We start from the raw sequence: 20,054 nt of genomic DNA, 5'->3' as shown, positions 1-20,054 counted from the left end.
TCCTCCTTCCGGAGTGGGTTCATCCGGTTAATCCTCCCTAATTTGGGATAATCCCTGCGAATACCTCTGGGCGGAGGGACGAGCATATGTATCCACATCAAAATGGGGTGGTTGGTACCCCGCCGGCGTCGACGAGCCTTGGGTGCCCGGCGTCGACGAACCGAAACCCGAACCACCCAATACATTGTACATGCCCCCAGTCGCCAAACGCGTTGATGTCAAACCCGCCGGAGCCGCCACGACCAGAGTTTCCGTCGCCGGACATTTTGTGATGAAAAGTGGAGAGGTTAGATGAAAATTGAAGAGGAAATGGAGATGATTTGAGAAGAATAGTTGTGTGTTTGTGTGTGTAATGAGGATGAAATAGGAGTATTTATAGAGTTAAAAAAAAAGAAAAAACGGTCGAAAACGGTAATATTACCGTTTGATTATTTATTTATTTATTTTTATTAAATTTGATTTTTTTTTAAAAAAAATGATTTATTGCGTCAGCGTGAAGAAGCCCATCGCTGGCCGGCGAGTGGGTGTCACGCGTGGCGCCAGCGCGTGGCGAGACGGCTCGCCATCCGTCTCGGTGGGATGGTGACGAGACGAGACGCTGCAACGCGTCCCATGTCCGTCTCGTCTCGGAGGGACGAGATAAGAGACACCCGCGAGATTGGCCGCGGGTGCTCTAAAATCCTATAAATTGTAAAACAAGAGAAATTGCAAGCGCAGCACCAACGTGAATACTCTACCTCCGGAGTATTTTACAGTTCCTTGCAATTCGTTCTGATCTCGCACGAACCATTCTTCTACGCGATTTTGATTTTGTCAAGGCTACGAGTTCACATTGAAATCTAGTGTCTCTGCAACTAAGAGAAGATCTGAATACGGACTAGGTGAGTTCGAAGCGGTGGCAATGGATGCTTTCAGGAAACAAGCCAGTAAACTCAGAGAGCAAGTCGCCAAGCAGCAGCAGGTTTTCGGCCCATTGATATTTCGCGTTTTCTTTTCGGATTTCAATTCAAAAATGACCATAGACAGCCGTCGAGGAATTAATTAGCTTAATTGTTAGCTTTCTCCATGAAATTGTAGGCTGTGATAAAGCAGTTCGGTGGAAGCGGCTATGAAAGTTCGGGGGTTATGGTTATTGATGAGGTTGAGTTGCAGATGCATCACCAATTGGAGAAATTGTACAGATCCACTCGATCCGGAAGGGTAATTATTTCTTTAATGCTGAACTATGTACTTGTACTTATAAGTTTTTTCCTTACTAGTGAGAATTTCGTGAACAATTTAGGAATTGTGCTTTGTATAGTATCATATATATAAAAAAATATACTCTTGATTATTGAAGTAAATGTTTTGTGCATCAATCGTAACTTGATGTCGTGTTTTGTTATTACCAAATTTGGATCTAGACTGACACGAAATAAGAGGTGAGTGTGATGTAAAATTCTGGAATTTAAATACAAATGGGGGGTCAGTAAGGACTTTCCAAGCTAAATTCTAGCTTTTACCTTTCCTTATCTGGGTGTAAGTATGATTTGTGTTCCCTTTCCCATGTGTGTTTTATCATTGTTCTTTCTTGAGTCAAATGCCATTTGGTTTAGGACTTTAATTTAGTTTCATCAAGTTTTTCTCAGTATGTTTCGTGATGCTAATCTGCAGTTGAAGTAAAGCATGATGCAATGGAGGACATGTATGAAATTTAGTTTGTTGTTTAATTTGGATGTGGACCCTCTTAGTTGAAGAGTTATCTTATTTTCTTGTCATGGCTATTGGTTCTAGACATAATCATTGGTTTTCTTTTGCAGGAGTTTCAGAAAGAAGTTGTCAAAGCAGCTGAGGCTTTCACTGCTGTGGGTTATAAACATATAGAAGCTGGTAAGTGTTTATGAATCTTCTATATGTCGGACTGTCCGTTTAAGACTTTTCCTGTTTAACTTTTTCCCTGCTATCTGTGTACAAGCAGAGTATTGCATACTTAACTTTGTCCTGCATGTGTTATCCTAGTCAGGCACCAAGTTGTCTGAAGATTGTTCCAGATACGGTGCAGAGAATACGTATGATGAGGTTCTTGCGAAGGCTGCATCTGTATATGGGGAAGCCCGAAAACATGTGGAGAAGGAGCAGGATGATTTCAACAGATTGTTGTTTACACAGGTTGGTCGATAATTTCATCTATAACATTATCAGTTGATCACCACCTCTTCTTATTCTTTGAGTTTGGAAAATCCAACTGACAAGTTGATTTCAATCAAGTCAGCTAGTTTTCATGGTTATTATCTGATTACTTGAGCATTCAAAATGGTATAAATGATATGCTCAAATTTGTTGTGTTCATGTTCGGTTTTCTGATGAATGCTTTACACATTTCAGAATTTCGTATAGTATGGTTTCTAATTTTAGTAACTAAAATATCTACGGTTAATTGAAAGCTATATGCATGTTTTTCTTATGGCCTATCATGGAAAAGAGGTTAACAGTTGAAAGTGCAAACTGGAATATGGAAGCTGTGATCAGACAACTACCTGACTAATTCACGATTTAGGCTATGTAGCAGGATATAAAAAGCAAACATCTTTTTACCTTGAAAATCGGATTGTCTGACAATTTAAAGTCACCAAAAATAATGTCGAGAGATGAAATAATATCTTACATCTATGATCCTGGGGTGAAGGAAGTATCTTCTTTAATCATGCTAATTTTTCCGAAATCTGCTCGTTTGACCATTAAACCCAAGTCTTGGATGAAAATATTATGTAATTTGTCTTTCCAGGTGTTAGAACCCTTGAGAGCAATGGTTACCGGTACTCCCCTGGAAGATGCTAGACACCTTGCTCAACGATATAGTAAAATGAGACAAGAAGCTGAGGCACAGGTGCAAATTTTTGCATCAAATATACTGGCTTAGTTCTTTTAACATCAACAGTTCTACTGCAAATGGTTCTTATTTAAGTGATATATACAGGCAGCTGAAGTTTGTAGGCGCCAAGCACGTGTAAGGGAATCACCTATTCCTGAAAATGTGGCAAAGCTGCATGCTGCAGAAACTAGAATGCAGGAACTCAAAGCAAATATGGCAGTACTTGGTAAAGAAGCAGCAGCAGCATTATCTGCTGTAGAAGCGCAGCAACAGAGGCTTACGTTTCAGAGACTTATAGCAATGGTATATTTATTAGTATATAGTTTTCTGCTGTAAGTACACTCATATTCTTGACTAAAACAGGAAGGGTCCTTATGCTATATGTGAGTTATTCTTTATAGGTCGAAGGTGAAAGGACATATCATGAACGTGTTGCTACAATTCTTGGAAATATTGAAACTGAGGTCTGCATTTTCCCTCTTAGATTCCATTAAAGTTTTATTTTTAGAGTCGTGCTTATGCAAGTGTTTGTTGATGAAGGTGGTTTCAGAGAAACAGAGGAAAGAGGCGGCTCCACCTGTGACTCCTCTTGTTCACGCTTCAGATAAAACAAAGTATTTTCTGGCTGAGGTATGTGAAGGCTGAACATCAGAATGTAGACAAATTATTTTAATACAGCTATAAGGAAGACAGTTAAGAGAAATGGCTTTAACTTGATGACAATGCAGTTATGTTCTTTCTTTTCTGTTTCTAGTTTGACTCAAGATGATAGTTAACAAAAATGTCATTTACTAGTCTGTTTTATGTTATTACTACTAAACAGAAATTTTATAGCTCCTTGCCTACAACCTCAGTGGCTGACGCTCGTTATTATTTTGAAGGCAATTATTGCATTTGATGCTGAAACAGATAAGGAACTGAGCCTAGCAGTGGGAGATTTTGTTGTTGTTCGGAAGGTTTGGTTCTGTTCTATACTCTCTCATTTAACATTGCATCCTGCTGTGCCTCATTTCTATCGTAGTGGTCAAATAATTTGATAGATACGCGGTCTCTTTTAGGTGAATCCATCTGGGTGGTCAGAAGGCGAATGCAAAGGCAGAGCAGGATGGTTTCCATCGAAGTATGTGGAGAAGCGCCAAAGAGTTCCCACGAATTATACAGCAGCTGAAGTTTATTAATTGGGTACAAGCTTTTGAACATCTAGCCAAAAAATTTATTTCATTTGTGTGCGTACAGTATGTGGATGCTCGAGTAGATACAGTTCTGCTGTGTAATATTATTCGTGGTGTTATGCTATTATTTGTTTTTCGGTGTACGTTTAAGTTAATTTTCACTCGAATCTTTGCTTAAAGATTGTTATCAATCTTGACATCTTTTCCAAGCTGTTTTACTCTCTTTTATTTTATAATCATGTAGAATCTTGTTTGATGGGCTTCTGTAAAATAAATAGTGCTTTTTATAGTAATAATTTTCTATTAATTGTAGTGTGATTAATCATTACTGGAATATTAGCCTGTACATATTTGATGTTTTGGTTTTGCACACGACTTTTTTAGTTTGTAAATGCACGATATTCCTTTGGCTACAATTTCTCATAAAATTAAACTCCTTATCTAAAATATTAAAAATATTTAAATAAAAATACACCTGAATATGGCACCAAACTTGCTTTGGCATTCTTCTTTCTCTATTAGGGCATTTGCAACCGGAGGCCTCTCTCTTGCCATGCCATCATTCTCATATTTTTCTATCTCGGCCTCTCGGACCACAACTCCATAACTTTCTAGTCCAAGACGTTTCGAGTCGTCCCTACGCTATAACTTTTTAAATTACACTATTCATTGTTTTACTTCTAAAATTGAAATACGGGATAATATATGAAACGAAAGAACTTCATTGAAAATATGTAATCAATACTTCAAAATTAAAATTTAGAATATATTTATGCATGAAATAATCATTAATTAAGGAATTCCACCAATTTTTTAATTATGAAATTAATTAAGGAAACCTATTTTCATTACTTAAAGAATTAAATAAAGAAATTATTATTTACAATTTTTGAAATTAAGGAAATGCTTAATTAATGATTAATTAGACCAATTCCACAACTCTTCCTATTCCATGGCATATTAAAAAAATTCAAAAATCTTACCCTTCCGGCGGCATCCCCACCTACAACTAGCGTAGCGAGCGGCCGCACCTCTCCAGGCGCCCGTCGCGACGCCCCAACACCGGCCCAGACCCGTCGGCGCCCAGCCCCCTACCACGGACGGGGATGCCGACCGCACCTCCCCCTCCTTCCTTCGTTGTAAAGACGATCTTTTTAGTTTTATATAATTAAATGAAAGATTAAATATTGAATTTATAAAATTATACGCCCTCCGTCCCGGACTACTCGCACATTTCCTTTTCGGCACGGAGATTAAGGAATGAGTGTATAGCAAAGTCAACAATTGCGGCTGTAGGTGATAATTTTTACTAAAAATGGAAAGAGTGCAAATAACTTGGGACGCCAGAAAGGAAATAAGTGCAAGTAATCCGGGACGGAGGGAGTATAAAAGATTCTTTATAGACAAAATATTAAAAGATGAAAAAAGTAAATAGTCGGCGAGTGTCTTGTCAATCCTCTTTTGAGCTATTTCGCGGTTACGGTGTCTGTTCGAAAACCGCCTATTTCGGTTTCGGTTCCGAACCGCTGGTTTTTCGGCGGTTCGAACCAGCGGTTTTCCGCGGTACCGGTTCGTTTTCGACGGTTTTTGCAATTCCGGCGCGATTTCGTTTTGGATTTTTTGAACCTGAACCGGCTCGCGGTTCAAAATGTCATGCTTCCAATTCCATTTAAACGTCACGGTTCCGGTTTCACAGTTAACCGCCGACTAAATCGGATTTTCAACTAAAAACTTTTATTTACTTGCCTTTCAAATCATCCGACTTATTGAGTACTATCATTATCTGAATTAAAAGCATTCAAATTCACGCGACTTATCTTGATCTAATGTTCAAGACTAGGGAATTTTTGTAATGTACCGATTAAATTCAAATTTATGTTAATGGTTTCCTTTTGTTGACGAAATTTGCATGCACGGACAAGTTATGCTATTAACTTTATTCGGTCTTTTGCTGTCAACAGCTATCAGAATGTTTTGCTGTCAACAGCTATCAGAATCTTATGTTCCGTCTTTTGCTGTCAACAGCTATCAGAATCTTCTTCGAACCTCCGAATCAGCTCAGGAATGATTCCATATTCTGGGGACTTATGATGGTTGTGCTAGGCCTCACTACTCTGCTGGCCATTCCTGTACAGAATTACTTCTTTGGAGTTGCAGGTGGTAAATTGATTCAAAGGATTCGTTCTATGTCGTTCAAGAAGGTCGTTCACCGATCAGTTGGTTTGATGATCCTGCAAACTCAAGGTTTGTCGGATTCTAATGAAGTTACACATCTTTTTTGTTTTGGTGTGTGTTTGTGATGGTTGGTTTTGTGTTTCTGCAGTGGAGCAATTGGAGCTAGATTATCAGGTGATCCCGCCACTGTTAAAAGCCTGGTGGGGGATGCTTTGGGACTAATCGCCCAAAATATATCCACCTGTATAGCCGGTCTCGTCATTGCCTTCACTGCTAACTGGTTGCTGGCCATCATAATCCTACTCGTCCTGCCTCTCGTTGGTATGCAAGGATTCTTGCAGATGAGATTCGACAAAGGCTTCTCTGCTGATGCAAAGGTTTCTTCACTAGGTTCATGAATCAATATACATGCGAAAAAATAGTACCAAGTTCTTTAATGGAATGTTTGTGCAGGTCATGTATGAAGAGGCTAGTCAAATAGCAAACGACGCTGTTAGCAGTATCAGAACAGTAGCTTCGTTCAACGCTGAGGACAAGGTGATGAAGATGTACAAGAAGAAATGTGAGGGTCCTCTGAAGCAAGGAGTCAGGCTCGGAGTTGTTAGTGGTGCAGGTTTTGGTGTTGGTTCGTTGGTGCTCTACGTTGGATCTCTTTTTATTCAAGATGGTAGAGCATCATTCGGAGAAGTATTCAAGGTGACAATAAAATTCACAAACACCTACTTTAGTTAAATCTTTTCTTTTGAACTGTGGTTGTTCATTTGTGTTTGGTATACTTGGATCAGGTTTTCTTCGCCTTAACCATGTCTGCGACTGGAATTTCCCAAGCTAGCGCTACTGCTCCGGATGTCAACAAAATGAAAGACTCTGCTGCTTCTATATTTGAGCTGATCGACAGCGAACCTAAGATTGATTCAAGCAAAGAGGAAGGTATGACATTGACTAGTGTTCGTGGTGAGATTCATCTTCTACATGTGAGTTTCAAGTATCCCGACATTCCAATCTTCAGAGATTTATGCCTATCCATACCTTCTGGCAAGGTATATCTCTCACTTCCCTCTTAAATCTGTCTGTTATTGTATCCCACATGGTTTCTAGATATGACTTTCCATTGAGCTCCTGTGAAAACAATCCTTTGAAATAATCTACTGCACAAGGCTTGCTTCTGGACCTATTTGGGCTTCCAGTTTGGGGCTGAGGAATGTGGCAATCGAAAGCCTCTCCTTGTTCCTATTCACCGTCGCTTGATGCTCAATGCTCGGGTAAGCACCATCCGTTATAATCCGCACAATCGAATTTAATTTGGCATGTATTTTCAGAAATATGCAATGATCGGGATAAGAGCATCTCCAATAGGTTAGGACGTCAAATAGCCCTCAAATAGCATTCACACTGCCACATCATCAGCACTACAATTCTCCTGCCACATCAGTTTGCCACATCAACTGGACATCAAATAGCCCTCACATAGCCTTCACACTACCTATCCACATCACTAATAACAATTATATAATTTAATTTACACTCGTATCAACATACGGAATTTAATTTACGAGACAAATATGGAAAATTCGAATAATAATATTAAAATTTAAAAAGTACATTAATTTTAAAAAAAGTACAATAATTAAAAAAAAGTACAAAAATTAAAAAGTACAATTAAAAAAGTACAATATTTCTATATGGAAACATAAAACATTCAAGGATGTCTCTATAAAAGAGAGACAACCTAGAATGATTTTTGTCCCACATCGAATGTGAAACATAAAACATTCAAGGATGTCTGTATAAAAGAGATACAACCTAGAATGATTTTTGTCCCACATCGAATGTGGAACATAAAACATTCAAGGATATCTCTATAAAAGAGAGACAACCTAGAATGATTTTTGTCCCACATCGAATGTGGAACATAAAACATTCAAGGATGTCTCTATAAAAGAGAGACAACCGAGAATGATTTTTATCCCACGTCGAATGTGCAACATAAAACATTCAAGGATATCTCTATAAAAGAGAGACAACCTAGAATGATTTTTTTCTCACATCGAATGTGGAACATAAAACATTCAAAGATGTCTCTATAAAAGAGAGACAACCTAGAATGATTTTTGTCCCACATCGAATGTGAAACATAAAACATTCAAGGATGTCTCTATAAAAGAGAGACAACCTAGAATGATTTTTGTCCCACATCGAATGTGAAACATAAAACATTCAAGGATGTCTCTATAAAAGAGAGACTACCTAGAGTGGTTTTTGTCCCACATCGAATGTGGAACATAAAACATTCAAGGATGTCTCTATAAAAGAGAGACAACCTAGAATGGTTTCATAATTCGCAAGCCCATTAAATATATATGGGCTATTACGAATTTCTTGTATAAATTTATTTGTAAAAATTGTTTTTAAATATTAAAAACAATTTTCATAAATAAATAGTATTTTTTTTAAAAAAAAATTTAATTCGAATTTTTAAAATTCGAATTAAAAAAAAAAATTTAAATTCGATGCCGGTTTGGCGCCGATCCGGGACGCACAATAGCGCCCGTGAGGATCGGCGTCGGAACCGGCGTCAGCGCGGGAATCGGCATGGCGACGCCGATTTTGACGCCGATTTCGCCGACGTCGGTTCCAATGGTTCGGCGTCAAACCGGCGTCGGCGAAAAATCGGCGTCGCGGTGGTGACGCCGGTTATTGGAGATGCTCTAAGTATGTAAGTTGAAAACGTTACATAAATATGAATTCCACTTTATTATAAGGAGTATTTTTTTAATAAAATATGACCAATGAATTATTAGAATTCATTTCCTAAAAATAATAAGAACGAAACCAGAATGACACTCCTAAATTAGGACATACCAAATGCAAATTTGACTTTTTGAATCAGTACTATGGGAGTATATAACTAAAGGTAAATTATTAGAATAATTATGAACTTTTGCTAAATTTTAGTCTGTTCACAATTTATAAAATTGATAAAAGAAATCGTGAAGTTTATTATTCACAATTGTCGCACGATCTTGATTTGAATGAAATCACATATAACGTGACACCAAAAGGTTGAGTTTATATCTCCATCCACATCTTATATTCAATGCTAAAGGCCCATTTTGATTCTTAACATATTGCGATTTTTTAATTTTGGTCCAAAACATTATCTTTTGAATTATTCGGTCCCTCACAAATAAAAACGGATCACATTTGGTCCATTTTGGACGGTTCCGTCAAATTTGACGGAAACCCTAAACCCAAACCACCCTCACTACCTCTGCTAAGGCGTCCACCTTCCATCATCCCTCAGCCTCACCCACCGTCATCACCGTCTCATCCCTCAGCCTCACCCTCACCCTCACCCCCTCCTTACATCATCTCCCTCACCACCTCCGCCACGGCATCCACCTTCCTCGCCTCGCTCAACTCAGCAATCAATCCCCCGTAGTTGTCGCAATCGGGGATGCATCCCGCCTTCCCCATCCCTTTCAACACCTCCACCGCTTCCTCAAATTGACCGATTTTCGAAAGAGTTAGAAATAGGTAATTGCATGTGCTGCAATCGGGGATGCATCCCGCCTTCCCCATCCCTTTCAACACCTCCACCGCTTCCTCAAATTGACCGATTTTCGAAAGAGTTAGAAATAGGTAATTGCATGTGCTGCAATCGGGGGTGTATCCCATCAATTTCATCTCCGGTAAAATTAGCGACAACGACGACTTCCGGTGTTGCCGCAACCACGATTTGAGAGGAGGGGGTGGAACTGCGGCGGGGGGAGGCAGCCGTAGCGGAGGGTGCCTGGACGACGGCGAGGGCGAGGGGGAGGTGGTCGATGGAGGGGTCGAGGGTGAGGGAGAGGGAGAGGAGGCGAGATGACGACTTGACAGTGAGCAGCAACGGCAGAACACCGGGAGTCGGAAGCCGGCATGTCCGAGGAGAAATGAGGTTGCCGCGAAATCGATTCTGAGGCAGAGGGGGATGACACCGAGAAGGCTGTGTTTCAATTTGGAACTTCTAATTGAGAAGAAAAGAGCGAGAGAAGGACATGACAGAGATAGAAAGAGGGAGGAAGAGGACCGAAGGTGATGGTATGGCGGAGCTTGGCGGGGGGAGATGCTGGAGGGGGCAATTTCCGTCAAATTTGACGGAACCGTCCAAAATAGACCAAATGTGACCCGTTTTTATTTGTGAGGGACCGAATAATTCAAAAGATAATATTTTGGATCAAAATAAAAAAATCGCAATTAAGGACCAGAATGAGCCTTAAGTCTATATTCCAAAGGTATTTATCAATTTGGCAATACATTTAATGCATTTATAATTTGGAAACACATAATTTAATACATACATTTAGCCAAATCTATCATTTATATATAAGTCAAGTCAATAATAGTACTATCCACTACTTTAAAATTAGAAACTAGTTCAATTTTAGCTCATAAAAACTAGTAGTATTTCAATTTTGGTTGCCTCTTAACATTTGAATCCTTCCATTTTATGAAACTTTTATATCTCTGATCAAATGAATCCTTCAATTATTTTTTATTTTCATCTTTCTATTTTACTAATGGTGCACTAAACCGGAACGGATCTCCTACTCCAACAATGGTGCTCCATTCCTACTCCACACTCACAACAAAATAAAATAATTCCACCATCACTTACATGTTTATAAGATTATTTTATTTTATTTTATTGTGAGTGTTGGAATAGGAATGGAGTGAAGTAGGAGATCCCCTCCGGCATTAAACCCATACCGTTTAAGAAATTTCTTGTATTTCTAAAGTTATAATTACCTCTAAAATGTCGCCGATGTTGACGACGAATGCATCCGGGAGAGGCGAAACCGGAATCCAAACCCCCTCTTTCTTAATCTGAAGCCCTTCCATATCATTAACCTGCAGCAGAATCGTCAGCCCCACGGCGTCGGAATGGGGGCAGAGTCCGGCGACGAGCTCCGGCTGCGGACACGGCGGATAGTAGTTCATCCTCATATATACATACATATAATCTTCATTTGAGGTAGCTAGAAATGGAACTGAGCATTCAAGAAATGGTTAAAAAGCCAATTCATGAGATCCCAACACGGTTCATTGTTGATCAAGAAGCCGCGGTTTCACACTCGTCTGAGGAAATTTCTTCCTCAGACGCGGGAATCCCGGTTCTTGACATGAAAAGTTTGCTCGACGAAGAAACAAATATTTCCCAACTCCAGAAACTTCACTCTGCATGCTCTAAGTGGGGCATATTTCAGGTTTTCAAACTTTAATGCAAAATTTTGTTATTTTCCTATATTTAATTATTTTTCAATAAATATGTGCTGCTAGTGAATCATGGAGTGGACACTTCATTGATGGATAAAATGAAGCATGAAATCAAAGAATTCTACAATCTTCCATTGGAAGAGAAGTTGAAATACAAGATCAAGGATGGCGAAGTTGAAGGCTACGGTCAAAAGAAAATTGTTGGTGACGATGAAAAAGTAGATTGGTCGGATAGATTCTACATGAATTGATCACCAACCCTCTCCATCTCCGCAAACCTCGTCTCTTTCCCGAGCTCCCTTCATCATTCATGTATTACTTTTTTTTATTTATAAATGAACAGAAATTTAAAAGTCGTGGTACAGTAGACTTGAGTCCAGGTCTCGGGCATTAATCACCCTGCACTAGGTCAACACATGTACCATATTATTTTTAATCTGGGGGTGCTTACAGTGGCGTATCCAGAATTTTTGATATGGGGGTGCAAAAAATAATTACATACTTAAATTTTCCAAATTTGACAAATTTTTAATGTTTTTTTTGTTATATTTTTTCAATTGTTCTATTTTATAAAATAAAATCTTTGTCTTTCTTTTTTTATAAAAAAATTTATTTTAAATAAAAATAAATTATTATATAGTATCACTTAAGTTATACATTTGAAATTCAAGTATCCTTTGTTACTTAGAAATATATTATATAGATATGAATGTAACGAGGAGGTTAGTTTTATAAATATTACTTTGATACTACTTATTTTAATTTAGTAACTTGTGTTGAGTCTTTTTGTACACTAGCAAAAATATACTATTATTGTATACTAGTCATATAAGTATCTATTAAAAATAATTAACGAAAATAAATATGAAAGACTACACGATTAAATTAAAAAAGGGCAAGCTAATGGTTAAACTAATAAATAGTATTTGTTAAAAACAAAATAATCAATAAAACTTAATTCTGAATTGAAAACAAAATTACTTTGAGTTAGTGGTGATATAGTTAAAACGTACTTAATTTGGAGTAAAGACGGTTAAAGTAAGTAGGAAATGTGCTCAAGAGGGATCGAAGACAAGCCTCTGAAATGGTGTATATGCCCATTTACCACAAGACCACCGATAAATTTTTGTAAAAAAGTAGAACGACATATAGTATTAAAGGACAAAGTTTTGGGGATACAACCAACTATATTTTTTACTATTTCAATCACACAAATTTGATTCCTACGACTGTAGCATCTTGATAGTCGTTTATTATTAGTCTTTGACCAAATTGCTGAAAAATCATTGATTTTAGTCGAATTCTAGCACGTCCTGCAACATTAAAAGTCAACTGAAAAAAAATTAAGTTTGGACTTGTTTGCAATTATTCCACAATGAATATTTTTGGTGAAATTGTAGCTAATACGACAACTGAGAAATTAAGTCTATGTCACCATCGGTGAGTTAATCGATATTGTCTATTCATGCAAAACCATAATTTGACAAAATTTCATGGTTCTGCCTCTGACTCCTGCATTGAACAACTCTATGCAGAGAAGCCCTAGAAAAGTACATCTCTGAGCTCCAGAAATCGTCGAAAGCAATATTCGCAGTGATGGCAGAGTCTCTGGAGATGGAGGAGACAGAGGCAGAGGAGATGTTCAACGAAAGGATGCAGTCACTGCGGATGACGTACTACCCGCCGTGTCCCCAGCCGGAAAATGTGATGGGGCTGACGCCGCACTCGGACGCCAGCGGGATCATTATCCTCCTCCAAGTTAACAGCGTCCAAGGGCTCCAGGTCAAGAAAGACGGAGTCTGGATCCCCGTCCAATTCTTGCCTGGCGCCTTTGTCGTCAATATAGGAGACATCCTTGAGGTTTGTTATATTGACTAATGCTAATTCTGCTTTATTTGTTCGTCATTAAATGTCTCATTTATTAACTATATCAGATAGTTAGCAATGGAGTTTATAAGAGTATCGAGCACAGGGCAACCGTGAATTCGGAGAGTGAGAGAATGGCGATAGCTATGTTTTTCAGCTGCAAATACGAGGCCGAAGTGGGTCCCGCACCATCGATGTTGATGAAGCAGCAGCCGGTTTTCAGGCGCCTGAAAATGGAGCAGTACGTCAAAGATTTCTTCTCTAGGAAGCTCAACGGAAAAAAATTCCTTCATTACATGAAGTTATAATGCATTTGTAATTTTTCAGATAATAATAATAATAATAATAATAATAATAATAATAATAATAATAATAATAATAATAATAATAATAATAATAATAATAATAATAATAATAATAATAATAATAATAATAATAATAATAAAATTTGCTACATCAATTGGAATCATTTTAGTTTCTCCCTAAATTTAGAAACATTAATATGAGGTTGCAGCAACTATTCGGCCCAAAAACTACAGATCTTGATTTAGGCGGGCCTCATAATGGGCCATAGATGGGCTTATATATAAGAGTATCGTTTACTCTCACTGCAAATACAAAATCTGCAGAAATTAGCGGGAAAGAAAAAGAAAAACGATAGTTGAATTGAAGAAAGTGAGATAACAGTCATGGAAGAGGAATTAAAGAAGTCATCTGAGATGAACAAGAATCACGACGGAGAGGAATCAGTCACTGATGAAGGGGAGATCATCGCCGGCGATTCGAACGCAGCTGCGGAAGCCATGCCAACCCTGCCGCTGAGACATCCCTTGGAACATTCCTGGACATTCTGGTTGGATCATCCGATAAAAAATTCGAAAGATAAGGCGTGGAGAGGCCAGATCAACACCTTCTCCACCGTTGAAGATTTCTGGAGGTAAACTGTTAGTTAATTTTTTTTTTTGAGGGGTTGGGATTTAGTTGTAGTAGTGATCCTTTTCTTCAGTGAATTGGGATCGTAAATGAAAGAGAATTTCATTTTTGTATATGAAAATGAAAGAGAAAATTAGAGTAGTATCAAGTACTAATACAGTAAATGAATTTAGTTTTCTTGGTTGATTGGATGATTGAATTTTCGATTAATTTTTCATTTTCCCCCAATGTGAGTTGTGGAAATAGAAACATTTGTTGCAGTTGGTTGCTATTCGTATTTTTGTGAACCATGCCAACGTTGCGATTTCCTTTTCTTGATTTGTAGTATTTACAATGGTAAACACTTTCCGAGCAAGCTGGGATTTGGAGCCTTTTACTGTTTTAAACATAGAATTGAACCAAAGTGGGAGCATCCTATTTGTGCCAAAGGGGGGAAATGGACTGTCACTTACTCACATAATTGCGACGATTTTTGGCTTGACACGGTATGCTTCAATCTATCTCTGTTAAACATATATGTATAAATTTCTTTTCCATCTTAATTGTATTTACACTTTAGTTCTTTTTTTGGAGATGCTTGCGATGATCGGTGAACAATTTCACTATGGAGATGAAATTTGTGGGGCAGTTGTGAATATTACAGAAACACACGAGAAAATTGCTCTATGGACAAAGAATGCTGCCAATGAAGATTTTCAGGTTTGTCTGAGAATGTAACCCCAATGGTTCCTGTTGAATTGCTTTTACCTGGTAGATTCTTTTGATTGTGATCTCTTGTAAGTACGATAGCAGGTTTATAACATGGTTTATTTCTCCATTCTGTAATGTTTAGAATGTGATTGTTTTGTTTTATGATTCTTGGTGATATAATTGAAATTTCCCTATTGAGATTTCAAGTTTCTGAACATCCTGACATGTGGAATATGCTTGGTAACCTAAAACTCTCTCAGTTGGAACTGCTATAGACTATTTTTAAAGAGTTTTTTCTTATCATGAAAATGTTGTTCAATAGTTTTCTTGTGTTTAATGATTATTTAGAGCTTTTTGTTATATTTTGATCATTTAAAGGGTGTCATAGTCTCCTGTCCTGGCTGCCTTTGGCCTATCTTTTAGACAGTGTGTAGAAAATGATGCAATATAGATACACTAAAGGTTGAAACTGAACACCTACACCGAAAGACGTCTGCATGACTTCGTATCAAGATGCCCAACACTGCTGTGCTTCCTTTGTTTTTTGCTTAAGAAATCATGTTTGTTAGGTGTTGAGTGATTTCTCAGTCTTTCTCCTTTAAAGTGTTCAGCTTAGTATTGGAAGAGAATGGAAGAAGCATCTGGATTACAATGAAACCATTGGTTACATAGTCCATGTAAGCTTTGCTTTTAGTCGTGTTGATGCTAATACGGTACCTCAGTTTTCCTCGACTGATAATACCCTACCTTGACGATGTAGGACGATGCAAAGAAGCTTGGCAGGGGAGCCAAGAATCGATATACTGTGTAGCCTATCGGGTTCAATGAGAGATCATCAGCATTTCTTTCATTTTTTGGTGTCTAGACTTTAGATGTTCAGTACCTCCTCTCCTGAGATGATCAATGTCTTTAATTTTTCGTTGTAGATATAAAGTATTAGTTTAATCCAATATTAACAGTATAGTTGCACATTAATACAAATTCCTATTCAAAAGGTCATCCTTTATAAACTACTACTAATAAAACTAGGTAAAAATGATTAAGCATTCAATTGGAATTATTTACGATCGTAGAATCGATGCTTGAACGACTTTTTTTATAGATTAAAATCATCAATGTATATACACTAGACAATTTCTTGGTTTGTTTTCATTTCTACAACTACAAAATTTCTCCCTCTTCTGCATCAGCTTTTTCCAAGTACTTCTCCTTCAAGTACAAGCCGCTTCCCTTCAAAGACTGAAATTTTTGGATATTGACATCTTCATCTTCATCATCTTCCTCCGCGTACTCCTCCTTCAAGTACAAGCCAATTCGCTGCAAATACTTTAAATTTGGATTCCGACCAAACAGGATATCCATATCTTTCAACAGACTTGGAGGGCTATAGATATCAACAGTTTTTTCCATCTGCAATAACAATTGACAGCTACATCAGTTAACATGGAAAAGGAAGACAGATCAATTGCTTGGCAGATTGTTATTATTCAATGAACGAATTGTGTACCTTCTCTAATGCCATCCTTGCAGCTTTTCTTTCTCTCTCACGACACATCCTTAAGTCATCTAACTCCTTCCTTCGAAAGGCAGCTTCAGCAGCTTTGATTTCTGCTTCAACCCTGGTTTTCTCTGTGTGACCAATAGAACTAGGTCAGATAAATGGTGAAGCGTAACAAAGATACATCTGAAAAAAAGAAAAAAAAATGGAGAAAATGAGACGGAGTAGGTGAATAGCAATTAATATAGCAAATCAAAGCACAATCTACTTAAGTAAAAAAAGCATATAACAGTGACGTGCATTCAGATCATAAATTGGATATACGGATCTTGAAATCACCTTTCAGCTGTTCTATCTCCAGGCGCAGTTTTTCTTGTTGCATTCGTGAAAGATCAGAGTTCTCATCCTAGACAAGTAAAGACGCAATATTCAGCATAACCAATCATAAATAATTACTACTTCCTAGCAAACCAATCAATAACAAGACTATACTACAGAGTACAGAACAGAATGTATCATGTACATGATCCACAGGTGTCGGATGTGTAGCTTTGAAAATAGTATCTGCAAAGCGGCTTTTCAGCATTGCAATCCGCAAAGCCTTCTTTGGCGACATTTGGACATCAGCAATCCAGCCTATATAAGAGCAAAATACTTCATATTCCAACCAATAATGGGAAGCACACAACTATTCGTAATAATGTTCAAATATGCAAGTAATAAAACGAAGTTCACATGGTTAAGAATCATCTATTTATACAAGACAATGATCACATCCTATAGGAATAGGTTGAGCTTATCTGTTAGAAATTGGGAAAAAAAGAGTATGAGATAATGATATGTAACAAAATGTCCACATGTAATAAACTTGTATATAATGAGAAAAGCCTCATTAAAGAGTGTCATTCTTATAAGAAAGAAGAAGGGCCCCGATACTATTATAGAGACTTTTCATCAAATACTCGAGACATAATACAAAATCCATGTTACTGCTCTGGAACATAGTAACAAACATAGAATTATCCAATATTTCTCTGATATTTTTCAGTTATGTTCACTTTTTCCTCACTAGTTCATCAGAATTGAGATATCAATAAATTTGCAAAGCCGAACATACAGTAAAGCTTACCTTCACCAGATTCAGTAGTAGTGGCAGATGTTGAACAAGGACTTTTTTCTTCATTGGGAACAACCCGACAACCTAGAGTCATTGGAAGCACATTAGATCTCAATGATTAAAAGCTTTGGAAGGGGAACATGAAGAAGAATAGCAATAAATGAGCTCACCATCTGAGCCTAGAACAGAGCTGTTTGCAAGAGGTGTTGAAGTACATTTGACATCACAATCCTGGTATTAAAATAAAAGCCCCAATCAGGCACTAATTAAACACAATATCATTCCCAAAGGAACTTAAGCGAGCATCAACATTTGGTTCTTGACATACAGGCTTGGAGTCAATTAATTGGCCAAGGTTGGCAGATGCCGAAGCTCGTTGACTACAATGCACTGTGCAATTATACACATGGTTAATTAGATGCTAAAGTTAACCATAAAGCAGAAACATGATTCTGCTGCACCTTTGTCAGCAGTTCCGCTCAATGATGAACATCCAATTAGTGCTGTTTTTCCAGGCTTGGCCTGTTCAAATTAACAAAGATCTCAGTTACTGTCAAATTGATGAAAGTGGAAGGCACAAAGGAGCGATAAAAATGTGTTCAGTAAAGGAAAGCATACTTACTTGCACAAGACCTGATCTGCACTTCTGTTTTTCCTCTAGTGATATCCGCCTTGAGTTGCCAAGTTTTTCAGGCACAGGAGCTTTCATCTGACCAACTGGCTTCAAAATTTGGTGATTGTTTTCTAAAACTTTCCTGGTGTTTTCATAACTTTTGTTGGTATGCTTCAGTCTTGCATCTACTGATTTCCACCTCATCCTGAAATAACCATCCAATATCTCTGCCCAGCAATGAACTTGGTGTGAAGGAGGATTATATGATATTGCATTTTCAAAAGTCAGGAGCACGTCAGCAGCAAATTCCTTGGCACCAGAGTACATATTTTTCTCCAGTTTACGTTTGATTGTTCCCAAGTCCATTGGGTTCTTTATTATCTCGAAGTAATCAGGAATCTTCAGCTTCACTGGATTGACTGGCTCATTAAATGCCCGTGCCAAACTATGACTCATCAATGCTTTCAAAATCTTAGTGCACTCAAGTTTTAAATTGCTGTCCATCTTCTGCTTTTTCCACCTTTGATCATCAGAAGATATTGCTGGCCTCTGCTTGCCGAAGTTTACTAGCATTGATGGCTTCGATGGAACATTAGCCTCAGGAGGCTTACCTACACCAACAGAAACTCGGGTTCTTTGCCTGTTAGTGCCTTCACATTTTACTTTTAGGATGTCCATCTTTTGCTTTTTTGACCTTTGACCATCAAGAGACCTTTCTGGCCTCCGCTTGCCCGACTTCACTGGCGTAGATGGCTTCACCATAACATTTTCCGCAGGACGCATATGAGGCCCATCAGTGCCTTCACGTAACTTATCTTCTACTACATTCCATATACCTTTGGTAGTTACTTTGAACTTCAATGAACTCAGACCTGTCTTATTCTCAGCAACCGTGTGAGGGAATTGCATCGGGTAGCAGGACATTGTTTGAGCTTGATTCAACCAATTGTATGCATAACAATTGTATGCTTCAGTTACACTGGGGCGAGAAAACAACAGAAATATAGGATTCAAACACTATCATCATGTCTCACACAAGAGAAAATATAAGTTCAGGTTTCATAATGTATGCATAAACAATCATCATGATTCATAAATTCTTAAGCATCCAAGGTCGGCAAAAGAAAATACGATAGAGCAAAATTGTGAACTCGAGAAACCCAAAAAAACATAGGGTCGGTCGAAAAAGAAAAGCAATTATAAATTCAAGATATCCAGAACATATATACATGAATAAACATAAGGCCGGGCAAGAAATCGAACCGTCAACAATCACACGATACAAAAATTCAAGGAGCGTGGAGAAAAATTGGGTGATATCGATTTTCAATTCTAATTAAACGCCACGCTATTCGTACAAGCACAATATGGTAATCTATAGTCCGCCTGAAGCTTCTCTTCATCGAACATATTTTGAATTTAGGGCACACGCAAGTCAAACTCTTAAGAATTAAGCCTCGGTAAAAAAACCTAATTGGAGATTTTAACAGCCATAAACAAAAGTTTAGGTTTCTCGTTCAGACTTACATGCTGAAGAAGTTCGTTGGTAGACCGGAAAGAGGCTTCGAAGTCGAAGGATGATTCACTGCGGCGGCGGCGGCATTGAGGCGAGGCGGCTGCGTACATTGTAAGTAAACGTGTGGGAGTTCGGTTTGGAGGGTTAAATAAATTAAAATAAAATACTCTTAAAATTTAGGGGTAAATAGTTATACTTGCACAGCAAGTAATTAGTAGTATCACTAAATGCTATGGAATATCCTCGCCTGTATCTATTATGAGAGCAATTTTATATTAGTTTCCCTTTTTGTGAGTGTGAAAGTTGATTTTTATCTTATTTTCGAAATTTCCAAATGGGATAAGTGGGTTGAAACTACAACGCC

The 20,054-nt window shown here is 37.9% G+C and overlaps 3 protein-coding genes and 2 pseudogenes across 4 annotated transcripts; 4 read left to right on the top strand and 1 right to left on the bottom strand.

Annotated features, from left to right (window-relative positions):
- The first annotated feature begins 729 nt into the window (after nt 1-729).
- Nucleotides 730-4,316, top strand: LOC121742509 (SH3 domain-containing protein 3-like). Its single transcript, XM_042135669.1, has 10 exons — nt 730-961; nt 1,078-1,200; nt 1,800-1,869; nt 2,003-2,148; nt 2,765-2,866; nt 2,957-3,154; nt 3,253-3,315; nt 3,392-3,481; nt 3,733-3,807; nt 3,910-4,316. Exons 1-10 carry the CDS (start codon nt 902-904, stop codon nt 4,027-4,029), a joined length of 1,047 nt encoding a protein of 348 aa, XP_041991603.1. The 5' UTR covers nt 730-901; the 3' UTR covers nt 4,030-4,316.
- Nucleotides 4,317-5,441: 1,125 nt separating this feature from the next.
- LOC121810779 lies at nt 5,442-7,660 on the top strand (annotated as a pseudogene).
- Nucleotides 7,661-10,789: 3,129 nt separating this feature from the next.
- Nucleotides 10,790-13,631, top strand: LOC121741850 (annotated as a pseudogene).
- A 335-nt stretch (nt 13,632-13,966) lies between these two features.
- On the top strand, nt 13,967-15,909 carry LOC121741851 (eukaryotic translation initiation factor 4E-1-like). Of its 2 annotated transcripts, XM_042134779.1 has the most exons (5): nt 13,967-14,260; nt 14,582-14,741; nt 14,830-14,955; nt 15,558-15,623; nt 15,707-15,909. In XM_042134779.1, exons 1-5 carry the CDS (start codon nt 14,013-14,015, stop codon nt 15,755-15,757), a joined length of 651 nt encoding a protein of 216 aa, XP_041990713.1. In that variant the 5' UTR covers nt 13,967-14,012; the 3' UTR covers nt 15,758-15,909. The 2 variants fall into 2 exon arrangements, with proteins under 2 accessions (XP_041990713.1, XP_041990714.1); XM_042134780.1 differs by lacking the exon at nt 15,707-15,909 and having other exon boundaries at nt 15,551-15,621.
- Nucleotides 15,910-16,107: 198 nt separating this feature from the next.
- On the bottom strand, nt 16,108-19,848 carry LOC121810778 (transcription factor GTE12-like). The gene is made up of 10 exons (XM_042211509.1): nt 19,702-19,848; nt 18,184-19,153; nt 18,023-18,083; nt 17,890-17,951; nt 17,732-17,792; nt 17,574-17,645; nt 16,968-17,080; nt 16,784-16,850; nt 16,454-16,575; nt 16,108-16,356 (listed from the first exon to the last, which is right to left on the bottom strand). Exons 2-10 carry the CDS (start codon nt 19,096-19,098, stop codon nt 16,108-16,110), a joined length of 1,722 nt encoding a protein of 573 aa, XP_042067443.1. The 5' UTR covers nt 19,099-19,153; nt 19,702-19,848.
- Between the last annotated feature and the right edge of the window lie 206 nt (nt 19,849-20,054).

This window comes from Salvia splendens, chromosome 7 (genome assembly GCF_004379255.2).
Source record: "Salvia splendens isolate huo1 chromosome 7, SspV2, whole genome shotgun sequence".
Classification (NCBI taxonomy): domain Eukaryota; kingdom Viridiplantae; phylum Streptophyta; class Magnoliopsida; order Lamiales; family Lamiaceae; genus Salvia; species Salvia splendens.
This window is presented reverse-complemented; position numbering and strand designations above follow the sequence as displayed.

Excerpts from the sequence above, each read along its gene's own strand:
- LOC121742509 (XM_042135669.1), top strand. The coding sequence starts at position 902 with ATGGATGCTTTCAGGAAACAAGCCAGTAAACTCAGAGAGCAAGTCGCC. Across the intron at positions 2,867-2,956 it reads GACAAGAAGCTGAGGCACAG|GCAGCTGAAGTTTGTAGGCG; the intron begins GTGCAAATTTTT and ends TGATATATACAG. Across the intron at positions 3,155-3,252 it reads TTCAGAGACTTATAGCAATG|GTCGAAGGTGAAAGGACATA; the intron begins GTATATTTATTA and ends TATTCTTTATAG.
- LOC121741851 (XM_042134779.1), top strand. The coding sequence starts at position 14,013 with ATGGAAGAGGAATTAAAGAAGTCATCTGAGATGAACAAGAATCACGAC. Across the intron at positions 14,261-14,581 it reads ACCGTTGAAGATTTCTGGAG|TATTTACAATGGTAAACACT; the intron begins GTAAACTGTTAG and ends CTTGATTTGTAG. Across the intron at positions 14,742-14,829 it reads ACGATTTTTGGCTTGACACG|ATGCTTGCGATGATCGGTGA; the intron begins GTATGCTTCAAT and ends CTTTTTTTGGAG.
- LOC121810778 (XM_042211509.1), bottom strand. The coding sequence starts at position 19,098 with ATGTCCTGCTACCCGATGCAATTCCCTCACACGGTTGCTGAGAATAAG. Across the intron at positions 17,646-17,731 it reads CTCTGTTCTAGGCTCAGATG|GTTGTCGGGTTGTTCCCAAT; the intron begins GTGAGCTCATTT and ends CAATGACTCTAG. Across the intron at positions 16,576-16,783 it reads GGAGATAGAACAGCTGAAAG|AGAAAACCAGGGTTGAAGCA; the intron begins GTGATTTCAAGA and ends TTGGTCACACAG.